This window comes from Oncorhynchus gorbuscha, linkage group LG21 (assembly GCF_021184085.1).
Source record: "Oncorhynchus gorbuscha isolate QuinsamMale2020 ecotype Even-year linkage group LG21, OgorEven_v1.0, whole genome shotgun sequence".
NCBI lineage: Eukaryota > Metazoa > Chordata > Actinopteri > Salmoniformes > Salmonidae > Oncorhynchus > Oncorhynchus gorbuscha.
Genome location: NC_060193.1, coordinates 21077523 through 21102738, shown reverse-complemented (window position 1 = coordinate 21102738; position 25216 = coordinate 21077523). Strand labels below are relative to the sequence as shown.

The window sequence follows — 25216 nt, the reverse complement described above, 5'->3', positions numbered from 1 at the left end:
GAGATTGTGATACCTCACATCTCAAAATAGGGTTACCTAATGTTAGATCCCTCACTTCCAAGGCAGTTATAGTCAATTAACTAATCACTGATCACAATCTTGATGTGATTGGCCTGACTGAAACATGGCTTAAGCCGGATGAATTTACTGTGTTACATGAGGCCTCACCTCCTGGTTACACCAGTGACCATAACCCCCATGCATCCCGCAAAGGCGGAGGTGTTGTAAACATTTATGATAGCAAATTTAAATTTACAAAAAACGCCCAACATTTTCGTCTTTTGAGCTTCTAGTCATGAAATCTATGCAGCCTACTTAATCACTTTTTATAGCTATTGTTTACAGGCCTCCTGGGCCATATACAGCGTTCCTCACTAAGTTCCCTGAATTCCTATCGGACCTTGTAGTCATGGCAGATAATATTCACATTTTTGGTGACTTTAATATTCACATGGAAATGTCCACAGACCCACTCCAAAAGGCTTTCGGAGCCATCATCGACTCAGTGGGTTTTGTCCAACATGTCTTCGGATCTACTCACTGCCACAGTCATACTCTGGACCTAGTTTTGTCCCGCGGAATAAATGTTGTGAATCTTAATGTTTTTCCTCATAATCCTGGACTATCGGACCACCATTTTATTACGTTTGCAATCGCAACAAATAATCTGCTCAGACCCCAACCAGGGATCATCAAAAGTCATGCTATAAATTCTCTGACAACCCAAAGATTCCTAGATGCCCTTCCAGACTCCCTCCTCCTATCCAAGAATGTCAGAGTACAAAAATCAGTTAACCACCTAACTGAGGAACTCAATTTAACCATGCGCATTACCCTAGATGCAGCGCACCCCCAAAAACAAAAATATTTGTCATAAGAAAGTAGCTCCCTGGTATACAGAAAATACCCGAGTTCTGGAGCAAGCTTCCAGAAAATTGGAACGGAAATGGCGCCACACCAAACTGGAAGTCCTGGCTGTGTGTTTCGGGTCATTGTCATGCTGGAAGACCCAGCCACAACCCATCTTCAATGCTCTTACTGAGGGAAGGAGGTTGTTGGCCAAGATCTCGTGATACATGGCCTCATCCTTCTTCCCCTCAATACGGTGCAGTCATCCTGTCCCCCTTGCAGAAAAGCATCTCCAAAGAATGATGTTTCCACCTCCATGCTTCACGGTTGGGATGGTGTTCTTGGGGTTGTACTGATCCTTCTTCTTCCTCCAAACACAGCGAGTGGAGTTTAGACCAATTTTATTTGTCTCATCCGACCACATGACCTTCTCCCATTGCTCCTGTGGATCATCCAGATGGTCATTGGCAAACTTCAGACGGGCCTGGACATGCGCTAGCTTGAGCAGGGGGACCTTGCGTGCGCTGCAGGATTTTAATCCATGACGGCGTAGTGTGTTACTAATGGTTGTCTTTGAGACTATGGTCCCAGCTCTCTTCAGGTCATTGACCAGGTCCTGCCATGTAGTTCTGGGCTGATCCCTCACCTTCCTCATGATCATTGACCACGAGGTGAGATCTTGCATGGAGCCCCAGACCGAGGGTGATTGACCGTCATCTTGAACTTCTTCCATTTTCTAATAATTGCGACAACAATTGTTTCCTTCTCACCAAGCTGCTTGCCTATTGTCCTGTAGCCCATCCCAGCCTTGTGCAGTCTACAATTTTAACCCTGATGTCCTTACACAGCTCTCTGGTCTTGGCCATTGTGGAGAGGTTGGAGTCTGTTTGATTGAGTGTGTGGACAGGTGTCTTTTATACAGGTAACGAGTTCAAACAGGTGCAGTTAATACAGGTAATGAGTGGAGAACAGGAGGGCTTCTTAAAGAAAAACTAACAGGTCTGTGAGAGCCGGAATTCTTACTGGTTGGTAGGTGATCAAATACTTATGTCATGCAATAAAATGCAAATTAATTACTTAAAAATCATACAATGAGGGCCTCCCGGGTGGCGCAGTGGTTAAGGGCGCTGTACTGCAGCGACAGCTGTGCCACCAGAGACTCTGGGTTCGCGCCCAGGCTCTGTTGTGACCGGGAGGTCTGTGGGACGATATACAATTGGCCTAGTGTTGTCTGGGTTATGGAGGGGTTGGCCAGTAGGGGATATCCTTGTCTCATTGCGCACCAGCAACCCCTGTGGCAGGCTGGGTGCAGTGTGCACTAACCATGGTAGCCAGGTGCATGGTTTTTCCTCCAACACATTGGTGCGGCTGGGTTCCGGATGGATGCGTGCTGTGTTAAGAAGCAGTGTGGCTTGGTTGGGTTGTGTATCGGAGGATGTGCCAACAATTTCAACCTTTCAACCTTTGTCTCTTGCTACAACGGGAGTTGTAGCGATGAGACAAGATGGTAGCGACTAAAACAATTGGATACCATGAAATTTGGGAGAAACTGGGGTAAAAAAATAAAAAATTCATACAAAGAGAATTTCTGGATTTTTGTTTTAAATTCCGTCTCTCCCAGTTGAATTGTACCTATGATAATAATTACAGACCTCTACATGCTTTGTAAGTAGTATCAAATACTTGTTCTCCCCACTGTAAGTGGATGGCTGCAAATGTTCTACTTTTAAACTCGGACAAAACAGAGATGCTTGTTTTAGGTCCCAAGAAACAAAGATTTCTTCTGTTGAATCTGACAGTTAATCTTGATGGTTGTACAGTCGTCTGAAATAAAACTGTGAAAGACCTCGGCGTTACTCTGGACCCTGATCTCTCTTTTCACGAACATATCAAGACTGTTTCAAGGACAGCTTTTTTTCCATCTACGTAACATTGCAAAAATCAGAAATGTTCTGTCCAAAAATGATGCAGAAAAAATTATCCATGCTTTTGTCACTTCTAGGTTAGACTACTGCAATGCTGTACTTTCCTGCTACTCGAATAAAGCACTAAATAAACTTCAATGAGTGCTAAACACGGCTGCTAGACTCTTGACTAGAACCAAACAATTTGACCACATTACTCCAGTGCTAGCCTCTCTACACTGGCTTCCTGTCAAAGCGAGGACTGATTTCAAGGTTTTACTGCTAACCTACAAAGCATTACATGGGCTTGCTCCTACCTATCTTCACGATTTAGTCCTGCCATACATACCTACACGTACACTACGGTCACAAGATGCAGGCCTCCTAACTGTCCCTAGAATTTCTAAGCAAACAGTTGGAGGCAGGGCTTTCTCATAGAGCTCCATTTTTATGGAATGGTCTGCCTACCCATGTTAGAGACGCAGACTCGGTCTCGACCTTTAAGTCTTTATTGAAGACTCATCTCTTCAGTGGGTCATATGATTGAGTGTAGCCTGGCCCAGGAGTGTGAAGGTCAACGGAAAGGCACTGGAGCAACGAACCGCCCTTGCCGTCTCTGCCTGGCCGGTTCCCCTCTCTCAACTGGGATTCTCTGCCTCTAACCCCTATTACAGCGTCTGAGTCACTGGCTTACTGGTGCTCTTCCATGCCGTCCCTAGGAGGGGTGCGTCACTTGAGTGGGTTGAGTCACTGACGTGATCTTCATGTCGGGGTTGGCGCTCCCCCTTGGGTTGTGCCGTGGCAGAGATCTTTGTGGACTATACTCGGCCTTGTCTCAGGATGGTAAGTTGGTGGTTGAAGATATCCCTCTGGTGGTGTGGAGGGTTGGGTTATATCCTGCCTGTTTGGCCCTGTTCGGGGATATCCTCGGATGGGGCCACAGCGTCTCCTGACCCCTCCTGTCTCAGCCTCCAGTATTTATGCTGCAGTAGTTTGTGTCGGGGGCTAGGGTCAGTCTGTTATATCTGGAGTATTTCTCCTGTCTTATTCGGTGTCCTCTTTGAATGTAAGTATGCTCTCTGTCTTTCTTTCTTTCTCTCTCTCTCGTAGGACCTTGCCTCAGGACTACCTGGCCTGATGACTCCTTGCTGGCCCCAGTCCACCTGGCTGTGCTGTTGCTCCAGTTTCAACTTTTATGCCTGCGGCTATGGAACCCTGACCTGTTCACCAGATGTGCTACCTGTCCCAGACCTGCTGTTTTTAACTCTCTAGAGACAGCAGGAGCGGTAGAGATGCTCTGAATGATCGGCTATGAAAAGCCAACTGACCTTTACTCCTGAGGTGCTGACCTGTTGCACCCTCGACAACCACTGTGATTATTATTATTTGACCCTGCTGGTCATCTATGAATATTTTAACATCTTGGCCATGTTCTGTTATAATCTCCACCCGGCACAGCCAGAAGAGGACTGGCCACCCCTCAGAGCCTAGTTCTTCTAGGTTTCTTACTAGGTTCTGGCCTTTCTAGGGAGGTTTTCCTAGCCACCGTGCTTCTACACCTGCACAGCTTGCCATTTGGGGTTTTAGGGTGGGTTTCTGTACAGCACTTTGAGATATCAGCTGATGATGGGCTTTATAAATACATTTGATTTGAGACAGTGCTGTATCATGAATACAGTCACAGGTAACCTGGAATGACATTACACTAGTAGATGTTAAGTAGATGTTTTTTTTTTGCACCTTCTTGGATAAAAAAAACTTTATTGAACTAGTTCAGAACAAATTCTTATTTACAATGACAGCCTTGGAAGAGTGGGTTAACTGCATTGTTCAGGTGCAGAACATATTTTTTTTACCTTGTCAGCTCGGGGATTCGATCTGCCAGCCTTTCGGTTACTGGCCCAACGCTCTAACCACTAAGCTACTTGGATATGTCCATGATAATGACTTTGCTCAGAAAAAGTTGTCTCGTCTCAGCACCGTTCACTCTATGGTACTCCAGAGATTGAAATTAAAATGTGAAACATTGTTTCTTATTGAGGCCCAGTGACCATTTTCAGATGGAACTGATAGTAGGCATAGATTTGTCCAGGCAGAAAGCTAGACTGATAGTAACCCCCGCTGCACCAAACTAAAGGCTAGGCTGGAAGCAAGGAGAAATAAATGTGTGAGTTGAGATAAAAGAGCTGATTTGCAAAACAACATGAACATGATAGACTTATTGAGGCCCAGTGACCATTTTCAGATGGAACTGATAGTAGGCATAGATTTGTCTGTGATGGCCAATGCAGCATGACTTGGAATGCTGCTCGACTTGGAATGCTGCTCGACTTGGAATGCTGCTCGTAACCAGGTGTCTGCCCCCTGCTAGCTCCGCCCCCCCTGTAAAATTACTTTTTTACTGGTATAATTATATTATTAACCAGTTTACAATAGCAACAAGGCACATTGGGGGTTTGAGGTATATGGCCAATATACCCTGGTTAATGACTGTATCCAGGCACTCTGGGTTGCGTCTAAGAACAGCTCTTAGCCATTGTATATTGACCATATACCACACCTCCTCAGGCCTTAGTGCTTAATCATATGGATGGAACTACATGTTCCAGGGAGCAATCCCTCTGTCAAATTTAAAAGGGAGGGGGGGGGGTAGAACTTACTTTATTCAGTTTGTTAATTGGGATATTATTTGAACACACTGGATTGATTTTCATAAAACAGCTAGAGTGCACTAGGCCTTTACCGACTTGCCCATTGCTTGCTCTGTCAGAATGTTTTATAATTGCCAAGTGGACTTCAGAACAGAAGTCTGAACCTGTTCAGGGCCTCCTAAAAGTAATTGTTTTAATGACATAGCGTAACATTTCTGCCAAGGAAGAGTCTCTACATGTATTTAGATTTGATGTGAATGATACAGAGTGTGTGGAGAATAACTTCAATCAGGCATGTAGAGGACCAACAAGGTTCCACCTGGAAACATATAGAACAATTTATTTAAAAATAAAAAAAATCTTTGACCAAAATATTTCCTTGACATGCCAAACACAGAATATACATTGTAATACAGGACGTCGTTTGCACCTTAATTGGGGAGGACGGGCTCGTGGTAATGGCTGGAGCGGAATAGTATAAAATACATCAAAAATGGTTTCCATGTGTTTCATGCCATTATTATGAGCCGTCCTCCCCACAGCAGCTCCCACTACATTATACTGTACATTTTACAATACACACACACACGCACAACCTGTACCACCTATTCTACACATAGCTATTATGTACACAGAAGCTATCTCTTTAATAGCAAGAGATGTGGTAGATCAACTGCAGTAGGTTGACAAGCTAGCTCACTTTGGCATATAGCCGCTTGCCTTCGATATGTATTGTCTAGCACCTCTCACTACGAGATCATGTTATTGTAGTCTCCCTGTAATCAAATTCATTAAAGGAATACTGTCACGCCTTGGTCATTGTATTTTGTGTTTTTGTTATATGTTTGGGTAGGCCAGGGTGTGACATGGGTTTATATGTTGTTTTTCGTATTGGGGTTTGTAGTATTTGGGATCGCGGCTAATTAGGGGTGTTGTATAGGCTTGGCTGCCTGAGGCGATTCTCAATTGGAGTCAGGTGCTTCGAGTTGTCTCTGATTGGGAACCGTATTTAGGTAGCCTGACTTTCGCTTTGTATTTTGTGGGTGTTTGTTCCTGTCTCTGTGTAGTCACCAGATAGGCTGTAATTAGTTTCACGTTCCGTTCTGTTGTTTTTGTATTTCAGTTATTTCATGTACCGCTATTCTGTTCATTAAGGTCATGAGTAACCTACACTCTGCATTTCGGTCCGACTTTCTTCATTCAACAGACGAACGCTGTTACAAATACTCAAAAACAATATCTTAGTGTTGTTGCGTTTTGCGTCAAGGAAAGTTTTTGCTCTACTGAATGTGCTTTCTTTAAAAATGCTGATATATGCACATTTTGGGGGTAGATTTTATTATGGTGAACTAATGGAAAAAACAATACAAAATCGTTTTTTAGTGTAGTATTCCTTTAAAGCGCCTGCCAAGATGTCTGGACTTATGGCACATATAGTAAATTTGTTCCACAGAGGATCCCTGGTTCCAGTACTTTGTAGGTGTCCCCTAAATCACTACATTATGAACAGGGTTGATTAGTCAGATAAAGCCTGCAATGCTGCCTGGGCATATCTTTGGGCACTGCCTACTAATGTTCCATTTGGTCGAGGAGGGAGGGTTATGAGCCCAGCTCCTCGTTTCCTGCACTGGCTTGCTGATAACGTCTGACCTATGACCCCAAGCCGTGGGATGCAAGAGGTTCATGAGAACAGTTGTTAGTATCTTCCTAAACAAACAAACGGACAGACACACACACACAAACATTACTCAGAACAATACAGGAGTCATCGCGTCAACGCCCAAAACAGTCCTAGAAAAAACACAGGAAAAGGAGTCTATCCTCAACAGTCCATACTCCACACGCTCTCCGTCGGTGTCCAACTTGCTAAAGTGGTCCATCGACTGCGGAGCTCCAAGTCCGGGAATTCTTCAGCAATGCAGCTGGGGTCCACCTTAACATGGCTTGCTCTGAGTGTTGGTCAATAACACTGAAGTCATACCAGATGTATCTGTCTGTACTGTGGTAATCATAACTGGGTCAGTGTGTAGCCTCTCAGGGGTCAGGCTGCATCAAGAGAAGAGTAGGGTCTTTCTCTAGGCTGATCTTACATTCCATCTCCTCCACTACAGGGACATAGAGATTCCCTATGAAGCTCTGGAAGGCAGGGAATGGGAGGGGGGGGTGTTAATGTGTGTGAGGGTCATGAATGAATTGTAATGTTAGCATTTCTAATAAGTGAAGTCCTATAACATCAGCTAGCCCCTTACTGTTAGACTACTGCTAATAACACAATAGGCTGTTGCTGTTCTCACCTTCTGTTCCTTATTGCTGTTCAGCATGTCCTTCAAAATCAAGGAGGGCTGTGGAATTTTGGGGAAAAGCTTCTCTCTGTGCCTGGAAAAGAACCAAGGAGGCCACAATTACAACCCTAATCACCAAAATGTAAACAGCTTAAGTGAAAACACAAGATAGCATTCTCTTTAGACAACCCCCAAAGACAGAAGGTAGACCCATGATGTAGGTTGACTTACTTCATGAAGCAACAAAGACACAGGATGATGAATAGGCCAACTGCAGCTGGAATGAGGATTGCAAATACAGTCATCAACCAATCAAAATGAAGATCCTCCACACCTGAAAGGAACACAAGCAAAACGTCAGTGACTGGGTCTATTTCTAATCATGTCTATATGATTAGAAGTCTATTACATTTAGCCAACAGTACACAATTCTATTATAATGTCATACATAAGCAATAAGGCATGAGGGGGTGTGGTATATGGCCAATATACCACAGCTAAGGGCTCTTACGCACAACAATGTGCCAACCTCTCTTTTACACGACTGCTACTCTGTTTATCATATATGCATAGTCACTTTAACCATATGTACATACTACCTCAATCAGCTCGACTAACTGGTGCATGTATGTAGCCTCACTGCTGTTATAGCCTCGCCACTTCATTTTTACTGTTGTTTTTATTTCTTTACTTACCCATTGTTCACCTAATAACTTTTTTGCCTTGTTGGTTAGCGCCTGTAAGTAAGTATTTCAATGTAAGGTCTACACGTGTTGTTTTCGGCGCACATGACAAATAAACTTTGATTTGCCTGGATACAGCCTTCAGCATATTGGCCATATACCACAACCCCCCCAAGGTGCATTATTGTTATTATAAACTGGCTACCAACGTAATTAGAGGAATAAAAATACATGTTGTGTCATACCTGTGGTATACGGTCTCAAACCACCCAGTTTATAATATTTTCATAGACTAATGGTATAACATACACTTTTTATTCATCCTCCATTTCATTTGATACAGGGAAAGTTTAAACTATTTCAATGTTAATATAATTATATCACTGACTGTGTCCTGACAGAGAGAGTGTGGAGAAAGAAAGTGGAGTAAGTACCATAAAGTTCAACATCGCTCCAGTCGCTCCCTCCTGCCCCACATGACTTCTTATAGACTGCTTTAACCTGGACTCTGTATTGGCATCTCAGGTCGTACGGCACTTTCACGGCTACATTATCATATTTGTATTGTATTTCCTTACTCTGGAGGAAACACACACACAAACATTGACTGGAACTCCGATAATGGTACCATTTCATTAAAACACACACACACACACACACACACACACACACACACACACACACACACACACACACACACACACACACACACACACACACACACACACACACACACACACACACACACACACACACACACACACACACACACACACACACACACACACACACCAAGTAAAAGCAGTGTAAACACGTTTCAGTGACTAAAGCTGTATTTGTATCATTCAGATTAGTAGACCATTTTATGGTGACACCAGAACGCCCAACCCTTCATCTGACCTATATACTGTCTGTAGACAGATAAACAAATGAACTTAGGTCTCGTTATCGGTTAATGAGTCATTCAGCATTATTACATCCACAGGTTTTGAACATCAGGTTTCTGTTGCAAAATAGATTTTATCTCAGTGAGACTAATCTGTCCAACAATGGCCAAGCGAACCATAATAAACCAAAGGTTAAATTCAATATGAAACTATTGAAAACTCTTCTGGGAAGTGCGACAGACAAAAACGTTGGCACTTACCAGGTTGTCATTGTAAATTAAAATTTGTTCAGAACTAGCTTGTATAAATAAAAAAGGTTATATGAATAAAAATATATCCACACATCCATGGCTTACCAGAGACTCTCGACACATGCTGTAGTTCAAGACGTAAACCCAGCAGTGGTGAGCGGCTAAGTCCGGAGGGTCCCAGCTCAGAAGGAGATCCTTCCCTTCCTCTGTGATCTTAACCCTAGGGGCCGGGGGCTTGACTGAAGAGAATCGGACATACAGTAGACTATTAGATAAATGAGAGTATTGGCAATATCAACAATATTGAATATTACTTGAGAGTTGGGTAGTATCATGTAATTACTGATTAGTTGGTAAACATGCATTTCTAACTGTTAAAAAAAGAAGTTATTCTTACCATAATGTACAGGACGCACCCGGAAGGTTTTCTGTACAGACAAACCATTGAGAGTCCCATTGAAGTGGAAGTAGACGTCATGTTCAAGGAAGTCCCCTCTCAGGCGACATCCTATCTTCTCACCAGCTCTGGGCTTGTAGTCACTGCATGCTGTTTTGTGGGATTCACCAGGGTACCTGAAACATTTAGGGATGAGAATGTGGCACTGCTCAGCTGACACATCTCGGTTGGGATCAGTGCCATTGCTTGTCAGTTGAATTGATAGGTGAACCGTTGCACTCCTGAAGCTTAATGACATCTAAGATGGGTAGGATATGTAGGAGAAACAAAATATGGAGTGAATTGGTAGAAGAAGCATTGGCAAAGGTCTCTAGGCCTATGTTACCATTGGCAATTCATGTTTCACTTGCAAATATTCAGTGTGCCAGGAGTTATTTTACCAGTTCAGTCTGCAGTGGCATGTACTAATGGATGCCAAATGTACCAATACATTTTTTTCCCCATCTCTTTGGGTTTCATAATTGTCCTTCAATTCACAAGAGGTTGAATGTACACTACATGACCAAAAGTATGTGTACGCCTTCTCGTCAAACATCTAATTTCAAAATCATGTGCATTAATATGGAGTTCTGGAAAGGCTTTCCACTAGATGTTGGAACATTTCCGCGGGGACTTGCTCCTATTCAGCCACAAGAACATTAGTGAGGTAGGGCACTGATGTTTGGCAATTAGACCTTGCTTGGTCCAAAAATCCAAAAGTTGTTTGATGGGGTTAAGGTCAGGGCTTTGTGCAGGCCAGTCAAGATCTTCACCTATCTCAACAAACCATTTTCCATGTGCACAGGGGCATTGTCATGCTGAAACAGGAAAGGGCCTTCTCCAAACTGTTCCCACAAAGTTGGAAGCACAGAATAATCTAGAATGTCATTGAATGCTGTAGATTTAAGATTTCCCTTCACTGGAACGACCATGAGTCAATACTTATTTTCCACCATAATTTGCAAATCAATACATTAAAAATCCTACAATGTGATTTTCTTTCTCATTTTGTCTGTCATAGTTGAAGTATACCTATGAAGAAAACTACAGGCCTCTCATCATTTTAAGTGGGAGAACTTGCACAATTGGTGGCTGACTAAATACTTTTTTTTGCCCCACTGTAAATGGTCGCAAGGCATATGAACTAAAAGGTTATAGAGAACACAATTATCACAACACAAGTTGAAAATATTTTTTTCTGGCTACCCCAGTAATTTAACCCACACACCTTTACTGTCAGTCCGTTGCTTTGGGTAGGGAGTGATTACGAATTTGAAGTAAAATAGTTCTCACCAGTAGTAGAGCTGGAGGTCATCTGCAGTCTGATTGGCTGGAAGCCAGCTGCAGTTCATGGCCTTAGAGGAGTAGAGGGAACACTGGAAGTTCTTCAACTCTGAGAGAGCGAAACAAAACATTGCCATGAGTCAAGACTACAAATATAGAATCTGACAAAGACTGACGAGGATCTGAATGTTGGCCTGATTATTCTTTCAAACATTAATCATTTCTATACTCAAATGTCCATTTGAAACTCGTAAAACAAGATTAATAGCAGCACATTGTTTGTTTGTATTGTAGACTGTGTCCTTATCGACTGCTGGATGAAGTTCAGAGGAGTTCACTAATCCCATTTCATCAAGGGGCAAATCCTCATTTCCACGGGAGAAGTGAAAACTAAGTTAGAATTCACCCCACAGTGATTGTTACCTACCTGTGGGTTTAGCGATAGATGTGGACAGGTTTGCTTATGGTTCTCTCTGCAGTTTATGGGGTTTGTTTGCACCACAATAATATTTTTTGATATGGAAAATATATTTCACAGTATGATGGTACAATGATTTTCTAGACTACTTTGCTTGTTTTGACATAGTTCACCTAAATTCATCTAATTTAAGTTTATATTAGAAATTTAGCATCCAGGAAAAAGTGGAGCGATTTCTGCATAGCGCACCTTTAATTGTGATTTATCAGGGGGTGCTGCAGCACCCTCAGCACCCCCACTTCACATGGCTATGCACAATTATTATGCTTTATAAAATAGGCTACATCAAAAAATAATTAGGTCTGTCAAATGATTAATATCGTTAATCGCAGGATTTGCTTCTGAATATACCTAAATTCAGGCTGTATCACATCCGGTAGTGATTGGGAGGCCCAAAGGGCAGCACACAATTGGCCCAGCGTCGTCCAGGTTTGGCTGGGGTAGGCCGTCATTGTAAATAAGAATTTGTACTTAACTGAATTGCCTAGTTAAAAAAAAGGTTAAATTACGATGTAATTAAAAAAATATATATACAAAAAACATTTAAGTCTTGTCTAAAGTAAGCAAAATTTGGTAAATTGAAAAAGTACACTAACCTCAATGTCAACTTGTTTTTAGTTTAAATAGTTTTTAGCTGTAGCTATAGATTATGTATTTGGGAGGTTTTCTGTGTATTTTGAACGCTTTCAGACTTTGCAATAGTTACGATAAAAATGTTTTGGGCAAAAAGTTAACTGTAAAGAACTGATTCTCTCCGACAGCCCTAAAATTAACATACCTAAATCATATTAGGCTATGTCCAGTGGTGGGAAAAAGTATCGAACTGTGATACTTGAGCAACAGTATGCACGCACGCACGCACGCACCAATTGATATTTACTCAAGTAAAAGTCACCAGTAAAATACTAAAAGTATTTGGTTCTAAATATATTTCAGTATCAAAAGTAAATGTAATTTAAGTAACAAAAGTATAAATAATTTCAAATTCCTTATATTAAGCAAAGCAGATGGCATGATTTTCTTGTTTAACCTGGGTAGGGGGCAGTATTTTGACGTCCGGATGAAAAGCGTCCCCAAAATAAACTACCTGTTACTCAGGCCAGAAGTTATTCAGAATATGCATTTAATTTGTAGATTTGTATAGAAAACTCTAAAAAGTTCCTAAAATTGTTACAATTATGTCTGTGAGTATAACAGATCTGATATGGCAGGCGAAACCCAGAGGACAAATGAGCCAGAAATTGTAGTTTTTCTAGGTGGCTCCCAGTTGGGCTGTAGTGTTTCCAAGCGTGTAGAAGAGCGCGCGTTCTTCGGTATTTTTCTCTGGTAAAGACAACGATTCTCCGTCTTAAATTGTATAATTTATTTACGTATTAGGGTACTTAAGGTTTTATTATAAATGTTGTTTGACTTGTTTGGAAAAGTTTATTAGTAACGTTTGGGATCCATTTTATATGCATTTTGATGGAGGGAAACTGGGTGGATTACTGACTGAAGCGAGCCAACTAAAACGGAGTTTTCATGGATATATAGAAGGACATTATCGAACAAAAGGACAATTTGTGATGTAACTGGGACCTTGGAGTTCCAACAGAAGATCAAAGGTAAGACATTTATTATATCGCCATTTCTGATTTTCATGTCGCACCTGCCTGGTTGAAATATGTTTTTCATGTGTTTGTATGCAGGGCGCTGTCCTCAGATAATCGCATGGTGTGCTTTCACCGTAAAGCCTTTTTGAAATCTGACACAGCGGCTGTATTAACAAGACGTTAAGCTTTATTTTGATGTATTACACTTGTGATTTTATGAAAGTTAAATATTTATAATACTGTAGTTTGAATTTCGCGCCCACCTGCCCATAAGAAGTAAAAAAAAAAAGATGGATAGCCATGGGTAAACTCCAATACTCAGACATAATTTACAAATACAGGCAACATCTGCAGTGAGCTAAAGGCTAGAGCTGCTGCTTTCAAACAGGCGGGACTCTAACCTGGAAGCTTATAAGAAATCCCGCTATGCCCTCCGACGAACCATCAAACAGGAAAAGCGTCAATACAAAAAGGGAAGCACAGCCGAGAGCTGCCCAGTGACACGAGCTAAACTACTTCTATGCTTGTTTTGAGGCAAATAACTATGAAACATGCATGAGAGCACCAACTATTCAGGGAGATGATGTGATCACTTTTTCCACAGTTGATGTGAGTAAGACTTTTAAACAGGTCAACATTCACAAGGCCAGACAGATTACCAGGACGTGTACTGCGAGCATGCACTGAACAACTGGCAAGTGTCTTCACTGACATTTTCAACCTCCCCCTGTCTGAGTCGATAATACCAACATGTTCTAAGCAGACCGCCATACTGCCTGCGCCCAAGAACACTAAGATAACCTGCATAAATGACTACCAACCCGTAGCACTCACGTCTGTAGCCATGAAGTGCTTTGAAAGGCTGGTCATGGCTCACATCAACATTACCCCAGAAAACCTAGACCCACTCCAATTTGCATACCGCCCCAACAGATGATGCAGTCTCTATTGCACTCCACACTGCCCTGTCCCACCTGGACAAAAGGAACACGTACGTGAGAATGCAATTCATTGACTGCAGCTCAGCGTTCAACACCATAGTGCCCTCAAAGCTCATAAATAAGCTAAGGACCATGGGATCAAACATACCCCACTGCAACTGGATCTTGTACTTCCTGATGGGCAGCCCCCAGATGGTAAAGGTAGGTAAAAACATATCCGCCATGCTGATACTCAACACAAGCGCCCCTTGGGTGAGTGCGCAGTCCCCTAATGTAATCCCTCATTGTCTAAAAATTATCCTTGCAACTGGGAAACTCAGCGAGGGTGGGGTTAAGACAACAACCCCTGCAGATAACAGGATGAACCCAGAGTGGCTTATGATGCTCCTTGGTCTGCATGGGAGGGGTTGAACCAACCATGTCTAAGCATTGTTAGTGTTGCATTGTTAGTGTCAGCTAAAAATATACAGTTGAAGTAGCCTTCCACAAGCTTCCCACAATAAGTTGGGTGAATATTATTAAATATAAAACATTTTGGCCCATTAATACCGACAGAGCTGGTGTAGCTGAGTCAGGTTCGTAGTTCTCCTTGCTTACACACTTTTTAGGATGGAGGTCAGGGCTTTGTGATGGCCACTCTAATACATTGACTTTGTTGTCCTTAATTGCCACAAATTTGGAAGTATACTTGGGGTCATTGTCCATTTGGAAGACCCATTTGCAACCAAGCTTTAACTTCCTGACTGATATCTTGAGATGTTGCTTCTATATATCCACATAATTTTCCCGTCCTCATGATGCCATCTATTTTGTGAAGTGCACGAGTCCACCCTGCAGCAAAGCACCCCCACAATATGATGCTATAACCCCCATGCTTCACAGTTGGGATGGTGTTCCTCGGCTTGCAAGCCTCACCCTTTTTCCTCCAAACATAACAATGGTCATTATGGCCAAACAGTTTGATTTTTGTTTCATCAGACCAAAGAACATTTCTCCAAAAAGTGCCATCTTTCTCCTCATGTGCAGTTGCAAAGCGTAGTCTGGCTATTTAGGGCGGTTTTGGAGCCGTGGCTTCTTCCTTGCTTAGCGGCCTTCCAGGTTATGTCGATAGAAGACTTGTTTTACTGTGGATATAGATACTTTCGTACCCGTTTCCTCCAGCATCTTCACGTTTCCTCCAGCATCTTCACAAGGTCCTTTGCTGTTACTCTGGGATTGGTTTTCACTTTTTGCATCAAAGTACGTTCATCTCTAGGAGAGAGAACATGTCTCCTTCCTGAGCGGTATGACAGCTGCGTGGTCCCATGGTGTTTATACTTGCATACGATTGTTTGTACAGATGAACGTGGTACCTTCAGGTGTTTGGAAATTGCTCCCAATGATGAACCAGACTTTGAGATGTTGGCTGATTTCCCCATGATGTCAAGCAAAGAGGCACAGAGTTTTAAGGTAGGCCTTGAAATACATCCACAGGTACACCTCCAACGGACTCAAATTATGTCAACTAGCCTATCAGAAGCTTCTAAAGCCATGATTTCATTTTCTGGAAACCGTTTAAAAGGCACAGTCAACTTAGTGTTTGTAAACTTCTGACCACTGGAACTGTGATAGTGAATTATAAGTGAAATAATCTGTCTGTAAACAATTGTTGGAAGAATTACCTAGGTCATCTACTTTGTGCATGACACAACTAACAAATGAATGGAGTGGTTGAAGAACGAGTTTTAATGACTCCAACCTAAAGTGTATGTAAACTTCAACTGTATATATATATATATCTTTATTTTATTTTAACTGCATTGTGGGTTAGGGGCTCGTAAGTAAGTGTAACAGTATAATTTTAAACCGTCCCCTCGCCCATACCCGGGCGCGAACCAGGGACCTTCTGCACACAACGACAACAGTCACCCTCGAAGCATCGTTACCCATCGCTCCACAAAAGCCACGGCCCTTGCAGAGCAAGGGGAACCACTACTTCAAGGTCTCAGAGCAAGTGACGTAACCACTTTAAATGCTATTTAGCGCACACCGCTAACTAGGCTAGCCGTTTCACATCCGTTACATAAGCATAGCACTATGCCTGTGACTAATCAAATATTTGATTTGAAATGATGCATTCCTGTTCAGTGATAAGTGCTTGAAGTGGACCATTTTCCTGTCCTGCTTAGCATTCAACATGTAATGAGTACCTTTGGGTGACAGGGAAATGTAGAGTAAAAAGTACATTATTTTCTTTAGGAATGTAGTGAAGTAAAAGTTGTAATAAAATTATAAAGTACAGATACCCCCAAAAAACTGCTTAAGGAGTACTTTCAAGTATTTTTACTTAAGTACTTTACACCACTGGCTTTGTCCATGTCAAATGAACAAAATATATTTTAATGGATGCAGAATGTACATGGGATCCAACATGCGCTGTCATTAAAACATAATTAAAAAACGAACTTCAGTCGCTGTCATCGGTTTCAGGAAATGAACATGGAATTCTAGCTTTCCAAACAAGGTTAGGCTTGCCTACCGAAAATGACCAAACTGGTTACACACATGACTAAAGATCGGGAAAAGTAAACGCATACATACCCTTCTCAACTGCAACATCTGGAGTGATCAGAGGAATAAAGTATTGTAAAACGAAGAGCAATTCCATATGTTTCAAAATCATGTTGTCCCTTGCGTAATTCTGATGGAGCGCGCCTCCCCAAAACGTAAGTTTACTAGAATTGTCGAGCAGTTGTCTCCCTAACTGAGAAAAGAATACATGTGCCGTACGTTCAGATAAGCCTAAAACAAACACAGGATTTACTCCAGCGAACGAGTTATTATTCCATGTCGTGTGACAGTGTGCTTCTATTTTCCATCGGACTGACAAATTGGGCGGAGTTTGCATGCATGGAGTATTAAACTCTTACCCTAACGAGGTCCGGAGCCTGCTGGTGTTCTATTATACCTGATAATTAAATGCACAAACCTGGTGTGCACAAACATGCACAAACATAAGCAGTGTGAGCTGGCTTCGAGTTACAGAGTTGAACTTGAGGGAAAGAGTCAATACTGTAGCTCAATGTTAGGCTTACTAGAGTACAGGACAGTAGGATATGTCTTCAATTTGACAGTGTGTCAGTCATTCGTTTTCTTCATTGGATAAAAACGGTTTGTAATACACCACCCATGCTTAGGCTATGAGCCCCGTGTATAATTTAAGCACCATAATAAAAGTTAAATCCATCCACGTTAATACATAAACATTCAAATAAATACAAACCAATGAGGCCAATACAACCCACAATACAACCCAAATGTTTTTATTGAAAAATGGCTTTACAAACATACAATATGTTGAACAAGTACCTGTACTTACATATATAGTGTAATTAAAAATGGCAAATAAGTCAGACACAATCAGAGAAATAACTTCTCTCTCCCAGACCTGATGCAACCATGCATTTTTCCAAAAACAGTACAAATATAAATACATACAGGTTTTTCTTTACGGCATAAAAATATATTATATACATCCGTAAATTATTATTATCAGCAGTCTACTAATTTCAGTGTGCCACTTGTGAAATACTGTACAATCAGTATGTGTTGGGAGTTGTATTATTACTTGAAATTGGACAGGAGACTTTTCTGAGGAGAGATGTAGGCACTACTAGGTCACTCGAACCAGCTAGTTGATAGAGCCCTCAAATTCAAACCTGGACCTCAAAGACTTTTGGAAATCTTGCCCTTTAAAATCAGGGACTGATTTAGATCTGGGACACCAGATGGATGCAACTAATTATCACGTAGAAGAGAAAAACAGCAGTATTCCGGACCTTGTAAGGTAGGATTTGAATACCCCTGTGATAGAGGCATAAAATCACAACCATTAGCCTGGTCCCACAATGATTAGTCTTTTGACCTATCAGATCAGATCTTTTGCCCATAATTTGTTAAAAGTTCAAAATTGGGCTGTCTGTGTCAATGCAGCCTATGAGTTCTCAAGACAACACTAAGAGATCTGGGACCAGGCTAATCAGTCTTCTGGTCAAAGAGCAGGGGCCCCATATCAGAAATACAACACAGCTCAACAACTAAAGTAACTGTCTGAGCATTGGGTTATTACAGAGTGAATGACAATTTGACAGAGTATACTTCATTAAATCTCCTTTCCTTACTGTACATTTTCCTTACATCTAATAGATGGGTTGGTTGTTTAGCGACCAAACCGATTCGTGCGCAACTATGGGACTAAACAGACAGGGTGGGCTTAGACTGTTGATAACATGTAAACTGTATTTAGTCTCTAAATGTTTTTTGAAAACATAAATACACTTGGACAATGAGCACTTGTCTCTCAAATACATGGTATCAATAACAAGATACGAGCTGAAACGAGCTACCTACGATTCCCCCCACAGCAGCTTCTTGTCATTGTTGCTAGCTATCTGACTGTTCAGAATCATATCAACGCATGCCTTCCGGTCACATCGATGGCGTGATGTTGTCAGCCAACCCATCTATATCTAGAACATAAAAGGGTTCGTCGGCAGTCCCCATTGGAGAACCCTTTGAATAATACTATATTTGGTTCCAGGTACAACCATTTTGGTTCCAGGTAGAACCCTTTTCCAGGTAGAACTGTTTCCACATGGAACTCGATTGGAACCCTTTTTTCCTAAGAGTGTACAGACAACAGATGGGTTGGTTACTGTTTCTTCTTCTTCCTATAACATAAGTAACATTAGCTACCTTTGAGCATAGCAGAATAGACTTCAGCACATAAGTGCAATATTGTGTTTCCACTTCTCTCAAGCAACAAAGCCATTTGATGCAGTGTGCAAGGCAACAACAGCTTTGCATTGATCATAACAAAAGATAGCCATTACCAGGAAGCTGACAGAGCCGGTTTGGGTTCAGCTGGCGGAGAATGTGTGTGTGTGTGTGTGAGTGAAATAGCTATACTCGGTGTTAAAAATGTGTGGTCTGTCGACTTTAGCCCAGGTCTGTAGTCGTCCCACTGATAGCACGGAATACATGCAAGGAGTTCTGGAGCAGTGACTGCATCATATCCTCCTGGAAGATCTATGGTGATAGAGTAGACAACAACATACATCGTTACCATCATTGTTCAAACCGCCACAGACACGTACAGTGCCGTCGGAAAGCATTCACACCCCTAGACTTTTCCCACATATTGTTACATTAGTCTTATTCTAAAATAAATTAAATAAAACAATTTCCTCAACTATCTACAGACACCATGCACGCACCCACATATAATGGAGTTTATTAAAATAGAGGCCATTGTTTCCCTCTACAATAAATCAAGTATTGTGAGCAATACAGTTGCTTAAGTAACATGGATCCAAGGGAATTTTGCCACCGATACCCCCTGTATATTGCCTCGCTATTGTTATTTTGTGGCCCTTTAATTGTTATTTTTCTATTTCACCTCAGTTTATTTTATACTTGTTGAATAATATTTCTTGAAACTGCATTGTTGGTTAAGGGCTTGTAAATAAGCATTTCATTTGATTCGTTGCCACACACAGTATATCAACCCACTGACTGCTTCTCTCACTGACCGTGATAAACGGGAGATCAAATTACCTGGCACTCCTTAAATCTAAGGCGCAGCAAGAGACAGCATAGACAGAAGGGTACAGTTGTCGTTATAGACACAAAAGGAAAGTAAAAGACAGAATAACACAATGTGCTGGCAACAGTCAGTAGAAAGTGAAAGCTATTGTGAGACAACAATACATTCAGTACATACCAATGGACCTTGGTCAAAGAGCACCATTATATACTCCGCTTAAAGTTAGTCTGATTTGTACATCCATTGTTGGACTTTTGAATTAAAGATAAATACGGCAGCCAATGATCCTTCAAGAATATAACCTACAGATGCCTACAGGTACCACATCATAAGCCAAAATATAAAAGCTTGTTTTAACAATGTAGAGCTTCACAATACGGTTCTAACTTTCATGTGAATGCCATGGCCTTTCAGTCCTTGTCTATTTGAGAGGGATTAGCCGATACTTCCCTTCCCCCCATCCCTCAGCTGTATAGCTAAATAAGTGGCAGTTGTCGTTTACATTACGGACTGCAGAGTAAAAACAGATTAGGAAATACAGTAGATGTGGCACATGTTAGGAATGTTTGACAGGTCTTGCACAAGGAGTGGTGATGCATACTGTTGCTTGAAATAGGGCAGGGTAGTGTGTTTGTGTGTGTCGGAGAAGTTCGTCACTGGCCGCGGGTAGAGTTTGGTACTCACACACTCGTCGCCACCTCCCTACGCCGTTATCAGCTACACGTTAGCAATGTGGGTCGACACACAAGTTAACTTGTGTCTGGCTTTGTTGTGTCTGTCCCGAATGGCTCGTTGACGTGAACGGGCATATTGGAAGACACCATGTCAGTAGGGATGAGATTTTGTAAATGTGTTATATCGTATCGTGAGAAACGGATTGCAAAGGTGAAATGTATATAATTCATGATGTTTAGCTGAGTGGAAAATGTAGGCTTTGATGATGGTAATTGCTTAATTAATTTATGTTTGTTATGTTCTGATGGGGGGGGGTGTCACGCCTTGGTCATTGTATCTTGTGTTTTTGTTATATGTTTGGGTAGGCCAGGGTGTGACATGGGTTTATATGTTGTATTTCGTATTGGGGTTTGTATTAATTGGGAGTGTGTATTATTAGGGGTGTGTCTAGTTAGGCTTGGCTGCCTGAGGCGATTCCTAATTGGAGTCAGCTGATTCTCGTTGTCTCGGATTGGGAACCGTATTTAGGTAGCCTGAGTGCGCGTTGTATTTCGTGGGTGATTGTACCTGTCTCTGTGTTAGTCACCAGATAGGCTGTAATTAGTTTCACTCGTTTGTTGTTTTCTTCTTCAGTTATTTCATGTACCGCATTATCTTCATTAAAAGTCATGAGTAACCTACACGCTGCATTTCGGTCTGACTCTCTTCAAACAACAGACGAACTTCGTTACAGAATCACCCACCACCATTCACAGACCGAGCAGCGTGGGAACTGGCAGGATCTGAAGGCGGACGTTATGGACAACAGAAGCAAGGAGTATACTACTTGGGAAGAAATCGACAGGTGGGCGGCCGAACCAGAGCGAGTGCAGGAGCCCGCCTGGGATTCCCTACAGCAATGCGAAGAGGGCTATACACGTGGAAAGCACGGCTTTACAGAGCGAAAACCGTAGGTAACGGGGGAAAGCGCAGAGAGAGAGTGGCAGAGTGAGGAGTCAGACCTGAGCCTACTTTCCCTGTTAATTGTGAGGAGCAACAATATGAGGACTTCTGGTCTTGGGAGATGATATTAGATGGAAAAGGACCCTGGGCGCAGCCGGGGGAATATCGCCTTCCCAAGGAGGAAATAGAAGCAGCTAAAGCGGAAAGGCGCAAGTATGAGGAGGCAGCACGGCGACGCGGTTGGAAACCGGAAAGTCACCCCAAAAAATGTATTGGGGAGGGGGCTAAAAGGGAGAATAGTTATGCCAGGTAGGAAACCTGCGCATACTCCCTGTGCTCACTGTTGGGCTAGAAAGACCGGGCAGGCACCGTGTTATGCTATGGAGCGCACAGTGTTTCCAGTGCGGGTGCAGAGCCAGCTGCGACACATACCAGCCCTTCCTATTGGCCGGGCTAGAGTGGGCATCGAGCCAGGTAAGCTTGGGCAGGCTCGGTGCTCAAGAGCTCCAGTGCGCCTGCACGGTCCGGTCTATCCAGAGCCACCTCTACACACCAGTCCTCCGGTAGCAGCTCCCCGCACCAGGATTCCTGTGCGTGTCCTCGCGCCAGTACCACCAGTTCCAGCACCACGCACCAGGCCTCCAGTGTGCCTCGCCTGTTCAGCACAGCCAGTGCTTTTCTCCCCTCCTGTGCTATCGGAGTCTCCAGCCTGTTTAGCGCAGCCAGAGCCTTTCTCCTCTCCTGCGCTGCCGGAGTCTCCTGTCTGTCCAGCGCCACCAGTCGGCCCAGCGCGTCCAGTGCGCCTCGCCTGTTCAGCGCAGCCAGAGCTTTTCTCCTCTCCTGCACTGTTGGAGTCTCCCGCCTGTTCAGCGCAGCCAGAGCCTTTCTCCTCTCCTGCGCTGCCGGAGTCTCCTGTCTGTCCAGCGCCACCAGTGCTCCCAGTCGGCCCAGCGCGTCCAGTGCGCCTCGCCTGTTTAGCGCAGCCAGAGCCTTTCTCCTCTCCTGCGCTGCCGGAGTCTCCTGTCTGCCCAGTGCCGCCAGTCGGCCCAGCGTCACCAGTCTGCCAGGATCCACCAGAAGTACCAGTCTGCCAGGATCCACCAGAAGTGCCAGTCTGCCAGGATCCGCCAGAAGTGCCAGTCTGCCAAGATCTTCTAGATCGGCCAGACAACCTGAATCATCCAGTTCCACCAGCCAGCCAGGATTTACCGGAGCCTACTACCTGCCTGAGCTTCCTCTCAGTACTGAGCTTCCTCTCAGTACTGGGCTTCCTCTCAGTACTGGGCTCCCTCTCAGTACTGGGCTCCCTCTCAGTACCGGGCTTCCCCTCAGTACTGGGCTCCCTCTCAGTACCGGGCTTCCCCTCAGTCCCGGGCTGCCCCTCTGTCCCGGGCTGCCCCTCTGTCCCGGGCTGCCCCTCTGTCCCGGGCTGCCCCTCTGTCCCGGGCTGCCCCTCTGTCCCGGGCTGCCCCTCTGTCCCGGGCTGCCCCTCTGTCCCGGGCTGCCCCCCTGTCCCGAGCTGCCCCTCGGTCCCGAGCTGCCCCTCGGTCCCGAGCTGCCCCTCAGTTATGTGGGGATCAGGGTGAGGACTATTAGGCCATGGTCGGCGGCGAAGGTGGATTATCCTAGGACGCGAAGGGGAGGAACTAGGACATTTATGGAATGGGGTCCACGTCCCGAGCCAGAACCGCCACCATGGACAGACGCCCACCCGGACCCTCCCTATGCTCTTGAGGTGGGTCCCGGAGTCCACACCTTAGGGGGGGGGGTTCTGTCACGCCTTGGTCAATGTATCTTGTGTTTTTGTTATATGTTTGGGTAGGCCAGGGTGTGACATGGGTTTATATGTTGTATTTCGTATTGGGGTTTGTATTAATTGGGTGTGTATTATTAGGGGTGTGTCTAGTTAGGCTTGGCTGCCTGAGGCGATTCCTAATTGGAGTCAGCTGATTCTCGTTGTCTCGGATTGGGAACCGTATTTAGGTAGCCTGAGTGCGCGTTGTATTTCGTGGGTGATTGTACCTGTCTCTGTGTTAGTCACCAGATAGGCTGTAATTAGTTTCACTCGTTTGTTGTTTTCTTCTTCAGTTATTTCATGTACCGCATTATCTTCATTAAAAGTCATGAGTAACCTACACACTGCATTTCGGTCTGACTCTCTTCAAACAACAGACGAACTTCGTTACAGGGGGAGTATGCATCTGACCTGGGCTGACAAGGTACAAATCTGTCGTTCTGCCCCTGAACAGGCAGTTAACCCACTGTTCCTAGGCAATCATTGAAAATAAGAATTTGTTCTTAACAGACTTGCCGGGTAAAATAAAAAAATAAAGGCAGCCCCGCATCTCTCTGATTCAGAGGGGATGGGGTTAAATGCGGAAGACACATTTCAGTTGAATATATTCAGTTGGACAACTGACTAGGTATCCTCCTTTCCCTTTCTTAAGAGGGTGTTGGGCCACCACGAGCTGCCAGAACAGCTTCGATGCGCCTTGACGTAGATTCTACAAATGTCTGGAACTTCCTGTGTGCTTTCAATATACTTTGTATCCCTCAATTGTTTATTTTGGAAGTTGCCTATAGAATGGATGGAAAGTTATCGCTTGAGTCGCAACAAAATGGATGATCAAGTTCGGAATGAACCAATTTCACGTGTACAACATCTATAAACCTGCATTACTATACTGAGAGCTTTGTCGTTTCTAAAATGACCTATTTGGGTGTTTTTGGAGCCTTTATTCATTTTTTTGTGGCCCCCATATTACACAACGAGGATGAGGAAGTGATTTGCTGTTTGGGGCAAGTAAAAAATGAAAATAGGAAAAACACACAAAAAGGTGTCTTTTTGAAACTTGTGGGAAAAATTAGGTCCCCACTGGCAAATGTTGAATACCACTAATGTTAGTCTGTGGTGTTAGCTGCATGCACTAGCTGCATGCACAAAGTGATGTAGACTAGACCTTACTGTAGCTACCTGTACAGAGACACATCCCTGCAATTTGAGCTGCAGCTGGATCATGTCCACCTCCTGGGAGGAGCAGAGTTTGGTCAGCTCGGTAGTGTGCGCCTGCATCTCATCGATGGCCACGTCCACAGGCTTCAGCTCTACCTGCTTCACCCCCAACACCTCCACACGCTTCTTCACATACGGATATGTGTTGGCTGCTGGACAGGAGAGACACAGCACACAGTCAGGTCTCAGACAATTATACACTCCATAGCCCAAATCACTACACCCTAACATTTTATAACATTGTAACAAATTATAACAGCATTGTCTGGTATTGGTCTTGGAGTAATTTCTCACAGAACCTTCTGTCTCCTTCCATTGTTCTTAAATTATCACTCTGAAACAGCCTTTCTGAGAAGCAGACAATTTAAATGCTGAAGCTAATGTAACACTGATCTAACTGGTAGTCCTTGGTCAAATATACGAACAGGTCATGTCGTGCAACAATTTTATTGCAACAAAAAGTAAACATCCCTGAACAAACAAACCACACATAACAAAACTCTTGTATTGGTTTATAGTAGGGATGGGCAATACAGTTGAAGTCAGTTTACATACACTGAGGTTGGAGTCATTAAAACTAGTTTTTCAACCACTCCAAAAAATGTCTTGCTAACAGACTATAGTTTTTGCAAGTCGGTTAGGACATCTACTTTGTGCATGATACTTGTAAGTTTTCCAACAATTGTTTACAGACAGATTATGTCACCTTATCACAATTCCAGTGGGTCAGAAGTTTACATTAACTAAGTTGACTGTGCCTTTAA

The 25216-nt window shown here is 43.3% G+C and overlaps 1 protein-coding gene and 1 pseudogene across 1 annotated transcript; both read right to left on the bottom strand.

Moving 5' to 3' along the window:
* Positions 1-6498: 6498 nt before the first annotated feature.
* On the bottom strand, positions 6499-17132 carry LOC124008241 (interleukin-13 receptor subunit alpha-2-like). Its single transcript, XM_046319376.1, has 8 exons — positions 16819-17132; positions 11237-11336; positions 9905-10080; positions 9613-9746; positions 8804-8948; positions 7918-8020; positions 7699-7780; positions 6499-7540 (listed from the first exon to the last, which is right to left on the bottom strand). The coding sequence occupies exons 1-8, from the start codon at positions 17123-17125 to the stop codon at positions 7439-7441; spliced, it is 1149 nt and encodes a 382-aa protein (XP_046175332.1). The 5' UTR covers positions 17126-17132; the 3' UTR covers positions 6499-7438.
* A 410-nt stretch (positions 17133-17542) lies between these two features.
* LOC124007993 overlaps positions 17543-25216 on the bottom strand; it is a 94168-nt pseudogene continuing 86494 nt past the window's right edge.